Raw genomic sequence first — 14,728 nt, forward strand, 5'->3', positions numbered from 1 at the left:
TTATATATATATATACTTTACCCACTTCAAAACACACACACACAAACACACACATACACACACACACATTTATTTTTCCCAACCATTTGAGAGGAACTATAAACAGTGTGACTCTATCAGAAAAGATTTCAGTGTGATCAAGATAAGGAAAGTTAACAAAACATGATTTTTTATTCCACAGTGGCATGTATAGTTTTTTAAAATGATGATGTTTATTACAGCTTAATTTTTTTCTGGCACAGGATTTAATCCAGAAATAAAAAGCCATTTAATTATTTCCCTTTTGATGCTTGATGTACCATTCATTGCTTGATATTTGGGATTAGCTTTGTTCTTTTTCAAAGATTGATGGTTGATTTTCAGTCCTTGTTCTGTAGCAAAAAGACTTGGGGGAGGGGTTTTCTTATGGTCCTAATCTCCATTTTCTACCAGCTTCGTCTTTATTTAGTCATCTTTTGCATGCTATGGGTTCTTGATTCAGTTTATTGGCATAGGTAGTTGCTGTGCCATTTCTTTGTATCCTACTTGTACATGATTATCTTCAATGGCTTTGCTCACATCTTCTATCTTTTCTGTTAACAATGAGACAAATCCCCCCTTGAAATCCTCTGCCCCTGTGCTGATATCAGTCGGTCTTTCTTGGAGCTACAGTTTGGGGTTGAATATTGCTTTATTCTCTCTATCCAGCCAGCTCAAAGCATGGGGAAGAAGATAGGATCAGGAAGCTCAGTCTCCTTTGTTGGAGCATCTGGGCTTTTCTTTTCTTCAATTTTATTAAATGTCAAATATCATTTGACCTGGCTTCAAGTATATTCTGTCCCTAAGGGGATGTTTGCAGGTTTATAATTTTTCTTGCTTTTCCTAAGATCTTGTGGTGGGTGTTACAGAGACTTTAAAACTATTTAAAACATTTTCTCCTCACTTCTCTTCACTTTTCTCTGAATGGGGTATTATTGGTAAGAGTTTTCAGTTCTCTGATGACTTGTGCTTTCCTATTTAATTTGGTGTCTCTGTCCTGGGTGCAAAGAGAGAGTGGACAGGAATGGTACCGAGCCACACCTCAGTAAATCTTGTTTATTTTCTTGGCTGTCGCTTTTCAGACTTTATTATGTGAACTTGTATCCATGTTTCTGCTATTGTTTGATTGATTTTATGAATTTATTTTGAATTTTTTGCTTTTTGTATTGATTTCACTAGTGGTTTAGGGAAAAAATATTCGTGATCCTCCTTTACCTTCATTTATTTGCCTTTCTTTAAATTACTAAAAAGTAAATATAAATCTTCTGGGAGGTAAATCTCACATTAAATGCCAATTTTGAATTGAAGCATGTCAAATCTGGACTGAATCTAAAAGGATAACCATATAGTTTTAATCAGAAATTAAAGGGCTTTTTGTTTTCATAAGCTTATCAATTCCTTTATAAAATATATTAGTTGACACACAGCATTCTTCATTTTTACCATTCCAGATTTTCCTTTTTCCTTATCATTTTGGTTCTGATATGCGACACTATTTTCCCTGTGGCCCTCACTTATACTAATAACAGTAGTATTTTTACTGAAACCCCAAACTATTTATATATGAAAGCAAACACACCCAGAGCAGCCTGCCCCCCGGCCCAGAGCTTTTCTGAATGTCCAGCAGTATTACACAAGCACACTCACACACTAAACCCAGGGCTGGCTTTCTTTCCATTGGGGAGTTGACTTTGGATGAACACACAGTTTTTGAAGAGGTTCACCTGAAGCTCTGAGGAAGAAATGATGACACATCAGCTGAGTCAACCCAGTATTTAGTGAGGTGACAGATGCTACTGTGTGATGAAACCTCACTCTAGAAAATTCACTGATTCTGCACAAGGTCTTTGTATTCTGCTTAGCATCAATGTGCAGAAAAATTCCACCCTCATTTCGCTACCCAGGAAGCAGTCTAGGAGAACTCCTCAGGACTTCTGGCTTCACACATTTTGGCTACGCATTTTGACCCTTCTGCAAATGTGAATGTGTTTCCATCCCTGTGAATGCTGCATTATTGTGAGCAGCAGCCCTTCTAACTTGTTTTCTGTCAGCTCTTGGACACATCCTCTTCCTTTTTCTAAGCTCTATGAAATAACAATTGTGCCAAGGAGCTGGGAGAATAAAAGACAGAAAATAACTACATTTAATAATCTGTTTCTATTTCTTTTTATTCAGATTGTTATGGCTCTCAGAGAGCCATTTCAGAAGTAGCTAGGGTAAGCAGAGGGGTGTGTGTGTGTGTACACTTACACATTGCCAATCAACTTCCTGATGAATCGGGCCGGAGACAGTAAACCAGGGTGATCGAAAGCCCAGCTCAGGATCAGGAAATCTGGTTTTCAGACTTGATCCCATCACTTGCTAGCTTCATGATATTGGGTAAACTGCTTTCTTAATATCTCTTTACCTCAGATTCAGTGGATGAAATATGTATAAAAGTAGTGTTTAGTAAAAATTGATGATCAAACAATACATATGAAATATTATGTTTAGGAAAATGTGTCTCCAACTCCAAAGTGCCTAATACACAGTAAGTTCTCAAAAAGCTGGTGACTTACATAAGAAACCAGTAGGTGGTATTTGCTCCATACAACAAATTTTAATCAACTCTTAAAGCTGTTTCCATTTAAAAACTATGATTTCTTATGGGCTACTTTGAGGATTATGGTTAATGTATAGTTCATGCCATTTATTATCCCTTCCACAAGTGTATTAATAACACTATGGTCACTTCCTTAATGAGCTCAACTTATCGGTATAATTTATTTACTAAGGCACCTTGTTAATTTTTGGACCCGATGGACTGAAGAAATTTGGAAAATATGAGAAAATGTGCATTATGAAAAAGGATCAGTAATGAAATACTTCATAACATTTACTTCTTTAATAGTTAAAAATGATTCATTTGTTTCAAGCTCATTCTGAGTTATGGTTTAAGTATTTGTGGACCTTATATTCCCACAGCAATTTTATGTTTGTCTAAGTTGCAGGTAGTTAACTGAACCAAGTAATTAAAGAGAGGAAAGTACTTATTCCTAAAGAAGACATAATAAGAATCTACCTGATACCAGCAGATGTAGCCATTCTGTCCATGAAATAAAGCAAGGTAGCAATGGCTTTTTGAGTCACTGGGGTCTCTGTTCATAGATCGATCATCAAGTAATATATTAAGCTGTAAAACCCAATAGATTTTTAGTTAGCAAATAAGCCAGATAACCCTTGTGAAGATAGCTAGATTATAATGAGCTACAATGGCAGTCTTATTGCTTTAGGGTGATTTTTAAATTACAGAAAAGAAATTGAGTGCACACACAAGTGAAAATCGGCATATTAAAAAATTGGTAAAGGGAATATGAAGCAGTGGATGAGTAATAATAACCACTAGTGAATTTTATATGTTACACGTGTCACCTGTTCTTTAATAGCTGCTCCATGAAGCAGTTGAGGCAGGTGCTTAATTTGTCTCTTTCAGGTTCAGTACCTGAGGCTCAGAGCAATGTGGTAGCTTTACATTGTCTCCGGTGCATTTGCAGCAGAGGCAAGGTACAAACCCAGCCAGTCTGTCCCCGTGTCACAGGACAGTGATCCAAAATAATGTGAAATCCTCTCTTCAAATTAAAGTTGTAACCACATTAGAGGGAAATGGTGTGGACAGAGTGAAAGTGAAGGGGTGAAAATACGGAAAGCATAAGAAAAGGAGAGATAAAGGCAAGACATAGTCAGGGAAGGCGAGAGATAGGGGCTGACACACTAGGAATGGGGCTCACAGGTTACAGGGCACATGTTCTTGTCTCATAGTAAATATTGGTGTGGGGATGTGTAGTATTTTAAGAGAGTTATTTTTCTTCTTTTTCTTGTTCCTTGTTAAGAAATAGCCTGATTGTTTTCCATTCTTCAAAATTTTTAGTTTTTTTGATCCTTTTGTTCTTATTTGTTCCCTTTTTAAAATTCAGATGAATGTGTGCTTACCTATGGGACATAGTTTTATGTGTTTTAAATGAGTTTCAGAAATGCACCCTGGAACTCTCTTTACTGAGATTTCCCTCTTTTGTTTAGTTGCTTATTATTGTGATTAAGCAATTTCTGAGAACCAGAGATAGGAAAGGTTTACTGTCAATCCATTCCCCATCAGCTGAATTCTTAGTTTAAAGTAAATTTTTCAGTATAGATGTCAATCCAGCCTTAGTTGGCCCTCTATTAGAACAATCAAGATACTGAGATTTTTGTATAGTCGACTTATATGTTTAACACCAACTTGTAATAGGGTTTTTGTAAACAGTTTTGATTTTCTCTGTCTTGATTTTTCCATTTCTTAAAATCAAGTGATGTCAACTTTGCTCCTGTTAACTTCCCAAGGTATTCTAAAACATAATTTTGAAAATTAATAATTCAACAAGGCAGGCTCTTTCTATTTGCACAATATGAATTAGTTCTATACTCATTCAAATAGAACTCAGACATCTAATAGAGTTTGAATATCTGTCCTGCTGGAATTCCTTAGAACCAAGCCTCACTGTGGGATTTAGAATTAGAATTTTACCTATTCCCAAGCCTGAACTGATTGCTCTTTTTGGGGAGCAGTCCCTTCATTGGAGCATAAAAACATGCATTGGGGCACTATCTTGTTTCACCTTGTGGGAAACAGGAGAGAAAAACAATACCTTGAAACTGAAAGCTTAGATTCTAGAACACAGTGATTTACAATGTTGGTGACCTAAAAGAACTCAGATCTAGTTCCAACTCTTCCTCTATGCATGTGTGACTTTCAATAGGCTATTACTTTTCTGTGGGCCCCCACTTTCCTAATCTCTAAGTAAGGATGGTGAGTAGTTAGGTTGTTTCAAAATATTTAGTACAAGAATCTTTTGGATTTTTTCCCAAATATTATTATTATATAGAATTTTAACTAGATCAAATGAAGCTGTCCTCATTGTTTCTATAATGGTGGAGATAGGAACTTCAGCATCCTAAACCTACTGAATTTAAACATGTATAATAATTTGAAAGTCACAGGGTTGAATAATTTTAAGGACCCTTCCATCTGTAAATGTATGGAGATCTGTCTTTCAACAAGAGCAATGTAATTTATTTACATTCAGTTTGGAGAATCTCTGCTTGCTCAAAATTGTGAGTTCCTACCTAAGAAAATAAAAACAAACAAAAAAAGAATGAAGAAAAAATAGAGAAGAAGGAAGGAAGGAAGAAAATCTGTTGAGTCCAGTGTAGAAAGTGTGTAGCTTGGTGTTAGGGCTTCTGATCAGGGGTGAACACTTGGCTCTTTGGTAAGAGTGAAGGAAAAATAATAACACCTAGCAATTTTGATAGCTTTAAAAAGTCAACTTAGTAAAACTTTATGTACAAGTTAGATGGCTTTTACAACTTAATCAGTGTTGAAAAAGGTATTAAAGCCTTTTTATTGCAGTTGTATTTATGTCTGTGTTTGAATTTATGATAGTTTTTATAAGGTATATTTGCTTAAACATTTTATTTATTTAATTTGTACTATTTGTCCATACTTCAGCTGAATCATAAGCCAGCTTGATAAAAAGGCTTTGTCTCCTTCAAATATAAGCAGTTATTTACCCGAACAAAGCACAAAAGCAAAAAAAAAAAAAAAAAAAAAAAGAGCAACTTTGCCAAGGCTCACCTTTTATTTAGAAGGTGGAGTGAAGCTTTTATTTCTTAGAAGAAAAGAATTCATAATGAAGTGTCTAACACGTAGGCAAGTCGAGGAGCTGCACGGTATTCCAACTTTATAGATCATTTCTTTTGAAATTTTGTAAATTCATAGGACATTTGACACATTTCATAAGCATAATATACATTTAAAAAATCAATAGGATTAAGATGACTTGATACTCCTGCCCTAATTTATTTGGTTTTCTTTTCTTTTTTCTCTTTGTTACTTGTGCTAGGGATTGAACCCAGGCCTGGCACATTCTAAGAATAAGGTCTGCCACTGAGCCGCACCCCCAAAAACCACATTCCCTGATTTGGAATCTCAGATTAAACTTACTTCACACTCCATTAGCTAACAAACATTAGAAAACTGAGGGATGATTAAAAATCTGTGCTGATCCTCTTTGTTCTGCTTGTAGTTTATTCTGGGTATACTTCCAGCACCATATGCTGAGCATTTGTTTTTTGAATTTATGGTGTTGACAATGCATGAAATAAAATATTTCAGATCCTTCAGAAAAGCTTTACAGCCTAACCTCAGAAGAGTTACCAGCCTTCAACAACCATTCTCTGAGTATAAGTCAAACTTCCACAGAATCCCTTGGAAAGAGCTCACAGATGTGGGATCCCTGTGGAGTTGAAGAATTAAGGTAAGTTAATACTGCAATTTGTATATAAATATAGTAAGTAGTAAAATTTGGACAAGCCCCAACTTGTTATCTTCATAAATAAAAAGTGCCTTCATGTGTGTAATTTATATGACCATTCTTAGTAAAATATTTGCTTCCTTTGCTGAGCTCTTATCAGGATTTAGTAAAAGGCTTATAAAGTTGTTACTTTCATGTCAAAAGATAGTTCTCTGCTGAACAATGTGTATCATAAAAATGGAGAGACATCTGGAATTTAGTAATCCTTCAGCATTTCAATTTCTTATATTGAAAAAAATTGTTCTACCCAAGTTAATTAACTCCATAAATTTCAATATTTTGCATCAGTAGAATCTTACCTAACGGAAGTAAAGTTTTTAGAATAGAACATTGTTAAGTTTCTTTCTTGAAATGTATTCTAAATTATTAATGATACGATGTTTTTATTTGTATCATTTCCTTATTTCCTCATATAAGGAAATAAAAGCGATGGTGATCAGTTTATAAGGACTATAGTTTACACTAACAAATTCTTCATAAAAGAAGTTTATCTTATCAATCTATAATTGATATATTGGAATTTTTGGAAATGGAGCATTGTTCCATTTAGAAAGACTAAGATAAGTACAAAATAAAAGTCCCTTTGAATTGGAAACTCCTTTGATTGGTTTGAAGTTCAAAATTGTAGTAAAAGGTTATCAAAGTTGTTTACTCTTTCTCAAGGAGGAAATCAAGAACCTTGGTTCTTGGATTTTTGCATTTTTTTACACTCTTGCATTAAAATAAAAGGATCAATTTGAGGTTACTATTTTTCATTTAAAAGATGGTTAAAGCAAAGTAAACCTATGTGTACACCCACCATCATTTCATAAAAGAAACGATATTTAATACTAACAATACAAGGGGACCATAAAAATGCAGTTCTTTGAAATCAAGAATGTTATGAAAAAGTCTTTACCTTTTCTTTATATTCTCTCTTCTTTGATAAGTGAACATTTTGTCACAGTTGCTCCTGTACTGGTTCAATGGCCAGAGTTTATGATCTGTTTAGCCTGTGTTGGACATGAAAATAATAATAATGATAATAAAAACCATTGTATCCATCACAGGGGGAAGTATTTCCTATTTGGAGGCATATATAAGGAGAAAATCTAGATAACTTTGGAACAAAATATATGCAATATGCTGATCCTAATCCTAATACATCTATGTACTAAAGCTTCTGTCAGTCTCTGCCCCTCCCACAATAAAATGCAACCAAATAAAATAACATATAATTGCTTTCATTAATTTTGGCTTCGGCATGTCTTGACTGGCTATCCACATAGTCCTAATTTACTGTACCCAAAAGAGGTGATTTATCTGGCAGTCTATTCATTGGAATTCTATTAAGCAGCCAATGTAATGATGAATGTTCTTAATGATGACCCTGAGGCTCTGCAAGTTTCTGAGGTGCTTTCTGAATCATCAATGAAAGACAACCAGAGACCATAAAATTATCTCTCCTTGGTTCCATTGTGGTTTTATTTCTTGGGAGAGGGAGACTGATGAGAATTTCTCATTAAAACAAGGCTTGCTATATTGGGCACATTGAAAATTATGGCCCCAATCTGATACAGTCCCCTCATATCTGCTTACTTTCAATGACTTCAACACATGTAGTATTGATCAGAAGATAAATGAAGGTTGAAACTAGGTTCTGTATATTGTGTATTGATCTTTTAATGTATTTCCAGCTCTTATGGAAAAGATACTGAAATGCAATCTTTGCTGCCACTTTCTGAGAGCAGTACAGATGAGGAGGAAGATTTCCTTGACAAGCAACATGTCATCACACTACCGTGGTCAAAGAGTATTTAATGGTCATTTGTTCATTACTTTTCCATTTGTTACCCAGAATAAAGCACACAACTAAAAAAAAAAGCAACTAAGTGATTATCTGATTACCTGTCCAGGTGCTGAAGATTTTGATTATTAATATCTTTGATGTTTCAAGGATTGTAAACTAATAAAAGTTAGTGAAATTTTAACTTTAAGGTCTTTTACTCCCAAATGATATATATCAAATACCAATCTCTATTGCAGATTATATTAGTAAAACTTGGTAAATTTTAAGAAACAATAGTGATAACTATGTCTATAAAATTTACCATAGGACAGGTAGGTTTATATTTAAAGTAATATTTAAATATTTTGATTATATTTAAAGTATATTTAAATATTCAGTTATATTTTAAGTAATTGTTATTAAAAATAGAGTACATTTGATGACCGTGTCATAGTAGTCAAAGTCATCAATTGAGCCTATAATTGCAGTGCCTTTTTTCTCCCTTTAGTATTTTTGACATTTATAGAAGTCTGGTAGCTTCAAAAATTGATGCTGGAAGGAAAATAATGTTTAAAAAAAGAGAAAAAAAAAGACACAAAATAAAGCTGGCATATTTGTCATACTTTTTTTTCCTAGTAAATAACTGAAAACACCCTAAAGCATCTTATTTGGGTAAGGCCAATGTTATGGTTTGTTTCATATATTAACTGGGCTAGTTTATGGTACTCAATTTTTTTTGGTTCAAACATTATTGTAGATGTTTCTGTAAAGATTTTTTTTTGTATGAGATTAACATATAAGTAGACATTGATTAAAACTGATTATTCTCCACAATGTGGACGAGCTTTATTCAAACATTGTATGAATATGTGAAACAACTGAGATACTCTGAAGTTTAGGGAATTCTGCCTTCACTTTGCCTTTGGGCAAGAGATGCAACAACAGTTCTCCTCTGGATCTTTAGCCTGACATCCTGCCTTACAAATTTTGGACTTGCTAGTGCCATAACTGTGTGAGCCAATTTCTTAGAATGGATCTATCTTTCTCCATAATACCCCTTACCCACACAAATTCACTGCAGGTTCTTTGTGTGGAGAATGCTAATGTAGGCAGTTTGAAGGACCTCCAGAAGTCTGGTTTTATGTAACTGTAAGCAAAATATTCAACCAGAAAAATTTAGAGGAGGAAAAGCTTACTTAGGACTCATGATTTCAGAAGTCTCAGTTCATACATGGCCAGCTTCATTGCTCTGGGCCCAAGCTGAGGCAGAACATCACTGCAGAAGGGTCCAGCAGAGGAAAGCAGCTCAGTTCATGGCAGGTTCAAGAAGCAGAGAGGGGAGGGAGAAGTGGGTACAGGGCAGATGCAGTCTTCTAGGGCATGTCCTTAGTGACCCACCTCCTCCAGCCAGACCTCATCTGCCTACAGTTACCTACCAGTCAGTCAGTTCATACTGGAACAACCTGATTAGATTACAGCACTCCCAATCCAATCATTTCACTTCTGAATATAACTGCATTAATGTAGGAGTTTGGGGGTATACCACCTATGCAAAGCATAACATAGTCAAAGGAAATTAACCCATCGGAAGCGTTTTATTGGTGATGCTAAGTAGCAGAGGGTGGGGTTCAGGTTTCACTTAAGGAAGAGCAAAAAAGCACAAGAGAATTCATGTGGGATAATTTTGTGGTTGTAACCTTGGGCCATTTTAAGATAGTTTTCCCTTGTGAAATTTGTTGACATCAGAAAAAATATTCTGAAGGCTGGCTGTGTACTTTCACCCAAACAGCCATGTCTCAGGGTTCAAACTCTTTTGTCATCTGTGTGTTTCTGAGCAGTAACCCATTATACAAGACAGATGACCGTTAGTGAAAATTTATCTTTGATACTTTTCTCATGGCATCAATAAATTGCACTGGAACCTGAACCTATCACTTACTGACAGGTTAGAAAATGATGAGACTTACAGCTGTTTCTATGTCTTTTACTATAACAATCCCCTTTATTGAACATGATATAAGTGGATAATAAGCAAAAGCAAGCTAGTCATATTGTTAGAATAAAATTGCAAAAAATAAGTGTCTTCAGAAAGACTATGACTCCTAAAGTAACTTTTACTTTCCTCATGACACTTACTGTATCACAATCCCATAGACACAGCAGTGAGTCACTCTTGAATCTTCACCACCTGTATGAAAAGCCCTCCTGGCATCTCATTCCGAGGCTGCTGGCTCTCTGAGTTTCAGTATCTATGGTTAAAGGGGGTTGAATTTCATCCTTTAATATAGGAAAAGTGTGTGTTTTTTTTTTTTTCCTTTTACTCTATCTGCTCAGGTTTTAAATTTCTTGACTTCTCGGTTGCTCTGAGACAACTTTTTTTCTTTTCTCAAGAAGGAGCAAATTGTTCCTTGAAATGCCATTTATAAAACTCAAGTGCTTTTCTCAATGTGAAGGAAGTGTTGTCTTATTTTTGTTAGAGAACAATTGGACCACTATGATTCCTTCTATGTATTCAGCCACAGCTTCTTCTATCTTTTATGAACTGGCTCAGAAGATTTTATATGATGTCATTATCTTTTACAATATAAGAATGTTGAAATGAATATTAAGCTGATGATTAATCAGCATTAATGCATCTCTGGCCAAAATCTGAGGTAAGAAAAGTGCCATACAGACTTTCTAATTTAACTTCCAATACAATATTGAAATTGTACATGAGGGTCCTCTATGGCAGAGAAGAGAGCAGACTTCCTCTCCTTTTATTTGAATCCCATAACCACACATTTAGGAAAGTTCCTTAATTCCATTGCTATTAGTCTAATGAGGAAATAAAAACTAAATAAAATTAGCGCCTTTGCCTGAAGCAGCTTCAGTGTGTTCTCTCATTTTGGAGTTTGAGCTTAAAATTGCTGTTAAAAGCCTACACCTAACTCTGACTATGGAACTGAAAGAGAGATCCATATTCCAGAAGAACGCTAACCATATTTCTAATACTGTAGTTAATACAGTGGACCTGTAAAAACTATTATATAACTACATGAATTTATAGATATGTTGATATTTGGAAGTTTGAACCCAGATTCTCCTAATTTTCTATTAGCCATATTAAATTCCATAATTTTACAGCTATGTATATCCATACAATGGAGACAAATGTTATTATGTTGTATTTGGTGGTTTGAGTATAGTGTTTGATATCCATTGAAGCCATTCACGTCTACTGCACTCTAGGGGATACAACACAGGTCAGTTTTTTCCTGATGCCCTTAAGATTGTTTCACAATGTACCAGATATGTGAGGTTCACAGACAGCATTCTTCAATGAATAAGTGTTTAAAAATGACTTAACCTCTGTAATAAGACACTCAGATATTTTAAACACTGCACTGATTCAGAAAAAGCAGTTCCTTCTGTCTTTGATTCAGTTTTTGGAAAGATTTTAAACAATGCTCATGTCATCCAGATTTTGACACTTGCTATTTCTGATCTTTTAGGTTTCAAAATATACCTTGTAAAAGAACTTTCTCTAATCTCTATGCAAACTGATTTCCCTTGTCCTTTTATTCTTTCTTTATCACTTATCAATACAGTTGTGTGCTTTTCAAGATATTATGACTACATTAAAAATTTCAATAGAGCATTACTGTGTCCATTTAGTTCACCACCGTGCATAGCCCCACCCAATGCCTAACTCAGATTAGAAGGTGAATGAATTTGCAGGATTCAAGTGATAAGCCTTTTCAGTCCCCAACTTTGCCAAGGGAGACTATATATATATATATATATAGAGAGAGAGAGAGAGAGAAATGTGGGATCTATCTCAGGTTGCTATTCAAGTTGTGAGAATAAGATGAAGTTAGGAATGCAAAAACACATTGGAGCCAGAAAAGGCTGTGTCATGCTAATTATTATCACTTTTCATGAGTTTATGCCATAATTTTTGAGTATATGGATGAATTAAGGGTGGATTGGTATGTGAATTTAGGGTCACATAGACATAAATAATGGACAAAGCCCACTGAACATCAAAAATGAGAAGTGCTCTCTCAGTGAACTGAATAATTAGACTGAATGATGCATAATGCCAGTGTTTACATTAAAAGCTAGATACTTAAAATTATTCTATTAAAATTATTTCTGAAACATTGATACATACACCCATAATTTTCTTCTACAGTATATATTATAAGCTTTTAAATACTAAAATTTTACTAACACTTTATAAACATTCTTTACATCATACTTCTAGAGAAAAGTCAAAACATACTATTTATACATTCCCAAATCTGTTTTTATAGGATATTCTGTTTCATCATAATTTTTATCCCTAGTTATTTATTACTAGCCACATTTGCATGAAAACAATGTTTATTTCCTTTGAGTTCATCTGTGCCTGTAGTTTATCCCCTACCTAAAGTCATAATTCTTTGTTAGTGACACCCTGATTGTTCACTGGGTAAATGATTATGATGTTGCAAACAAGATTATGACTTGAGCTGGGGAATAACCAGCAGGCATAGATGAACTCTCAGGAAATAAAGATCCTCCTCTTTTAACACAAGTGCCTTCCCTATTTAAGGCAAAGGAGAGGATATTCTCAGCATTCTCCATAAGGTGACAGTTATGTTTAAAATGTGAAGAATTAATTGATTGATAATGTTTCTTCTTCAAATGCATATAGAACACAGTAACAGTAATAGAGACATAGTTTTAAAAGGAGTCTTTTTGCTCTTCTGCTACAAGGAAGCAATATGTGTATTGTTTTCTATCCAGAAAAAAAAATACACTTATTCCAGATACAAATGTTTATAACAATTTCCAAAGGAGGAATTAGTCTTCATCCCTATTTTACAATTAATTAAACCTATATAGTCAACATAAATGTGAAAGAAATGTTTTGCGGTAAATTTTTATATAATTTCACCTTTTTCACTTACTTGTCTGTTTTTATAAGATGTTATTTTGTTGTTCACTCAAATGATGATGGTGTTCCCAAATAGATCTGTACTTTAAAAAGAAGACCTGGAAACACAGGCAGAAGATGAAGATACAGGTTTTATTTTTTAGAAGTATTCAGGGCATTTATTTTCTACTCTGACTACCTATGTCATAGAAGAATATCTTTTAGGTTAGGCTATTGAATCAGGTAGGATTTGGTTTAATTTTATTTAAAAACACCCAGTAAAAGTGTAATAAAATAAGTTTATTTCCCTTTTATGGAAATGGAGTCTGGTAGGCAGTCAGGGGCTACTAAGGCAACTACCTGGAACTATTCTGCTCCAACCTCAAGGTCACCTCACCATCCCAGCTGGTTAGAGGTGTCTAGCCATCATAATCTGAGATCCAGCTTTTAGAAGGGAGAAATGAAAGAACCAATTAGGCATCTTCCTCACTGAGGCTTCTCTTCCTGCAAGTCGTACATAACATTTCTGCTTGCATATTTTAGCCAGAACATAGCCATATTTAGATGCAAGAGAATCAGAAATGTGGTTGAATATGTGGGTACATTGCTGCCCTGATAAAATTAGGGTTGTGTTCAGAGGGAAGATGAGAAGAGAGAACACAGAAGGCAACTGTGTTGTTTTTTTTTTAATTTTAAAAAATTCTCTAATATTATCCTCAGTACTGACCTACAGTTGATTGTTTTCTTCATATATGGATTTTGCAGCTAATGTTTGTAATAAGTGGTAGAAACCAATATTTGGAGATTTAAATAAGTCACATTTGGAGGCACTACAATACTTAAATAATTCAATTTCTTACATAATCCATACCTCTAGTTCATGTTTTTATGCCTCCACAAAGGCATACTATACACAAACAGAGAGCTCATCATTATTCAGCTTCAAGTTTTCACCTTAGGACTTCTTGAAACACATTCCACATCTCTTTAAAGTTCAGACTTTGGGCTAATGCCCAAATCCAATCTGCTTTGGCAAAGATTTGCAATGCACTCTGCTAAAATGCTATGATATGAAATATTGTTTCAAATGAATGTTCTAATATTAGGAGTTCAGAAAACTATGATATTATAAATTTCACAAATTTAAAATAATATGTAAAATAATATCCTAAAGAAATGTTGGAATTTAGTATACTAGAGCCAAAGATTTGAGGTGGACCCACAGATAAAAGTCTCACTATTTTGTTCCAATGGAGCAATATTTAAATCCTTTAAATTCAATATATCTGTACAATAAGAATGTGTTTAAACTGAGTTCTGGCTATCTTGATTTGGAGAGGATAATCAAGAGCAACCAAAATGTTCAACAAATATATGTTTGCTGGGATATATTTTATATAAGGAATTATAAGTAAGATTTAAAAAAAGACTATGAATTCCAAATTTTGAGATCTATGGTTAGAGTTTATAAAGATCTCTGGGCCCCAAACTCATGGTTATCATCTGGGATTTATGTTGTCACAAGTTTTAAGATATGGGGCTGAATTTATATCCTTCTGCTGAAAAACCAGACTCTAGAGGACCATGGGTAGAAGATAGTTCTTCACTGAAATCCATCCAAATATTACCCAAGTGCCTATATCACTTCACTGA

At 34.4% G+C, this 14,728-nt stretch overlaps 1 protein-coding gene across 2 annotated transcripts in view; it reads left to right on the forward strand.

The window, feature by feature from the left end:
• The window catches only part of Zbbx (zinc finger B-box domain containing), a 123,803-nt gene extending 115,560 nt beyond the window's left edge, over positions 1 to 8,243 (forward strand). For both annotated transcript variants that reach the window (XM_076868296.2, XM_076868297.2), the window contains 2 exons: positions 6,206 to 6,347; positions 8,081 to 8,243. In XM_076868296.2, coding sequence (XP_076724411.2) covers positions 6,206 to 6,347; positions 8,081 to 8,204 — 266 coding nt within the window. In that variant the 3' untranslated portion in view covers positions 8,205 to 8,243. The remainder of the gene's footprint in view (positions 1 to 6,205; positions 6,348 to 8,080) is intronic.
• The last annotated feature ends 6,485 nt before the right edge of the window (positions 8,244 to 14,728 follow it).

Source organism: Callospermophilus lateralis, chromosome 10 (genome assembly GCF_048772815.1).
Source record: "Callospermophilus lateralis isolate mCalLat2 chromosome 10, mCalLat2.hap1, whole genome shotgun sequence".
Classification (NCBI taxonomy): domain Eukaryota; kingdom Metazoa; phylum Chordata; class Mammalia; order Rodentia; family Sciuridae; genus Callospermophilus; species Callospermophilus lateralis.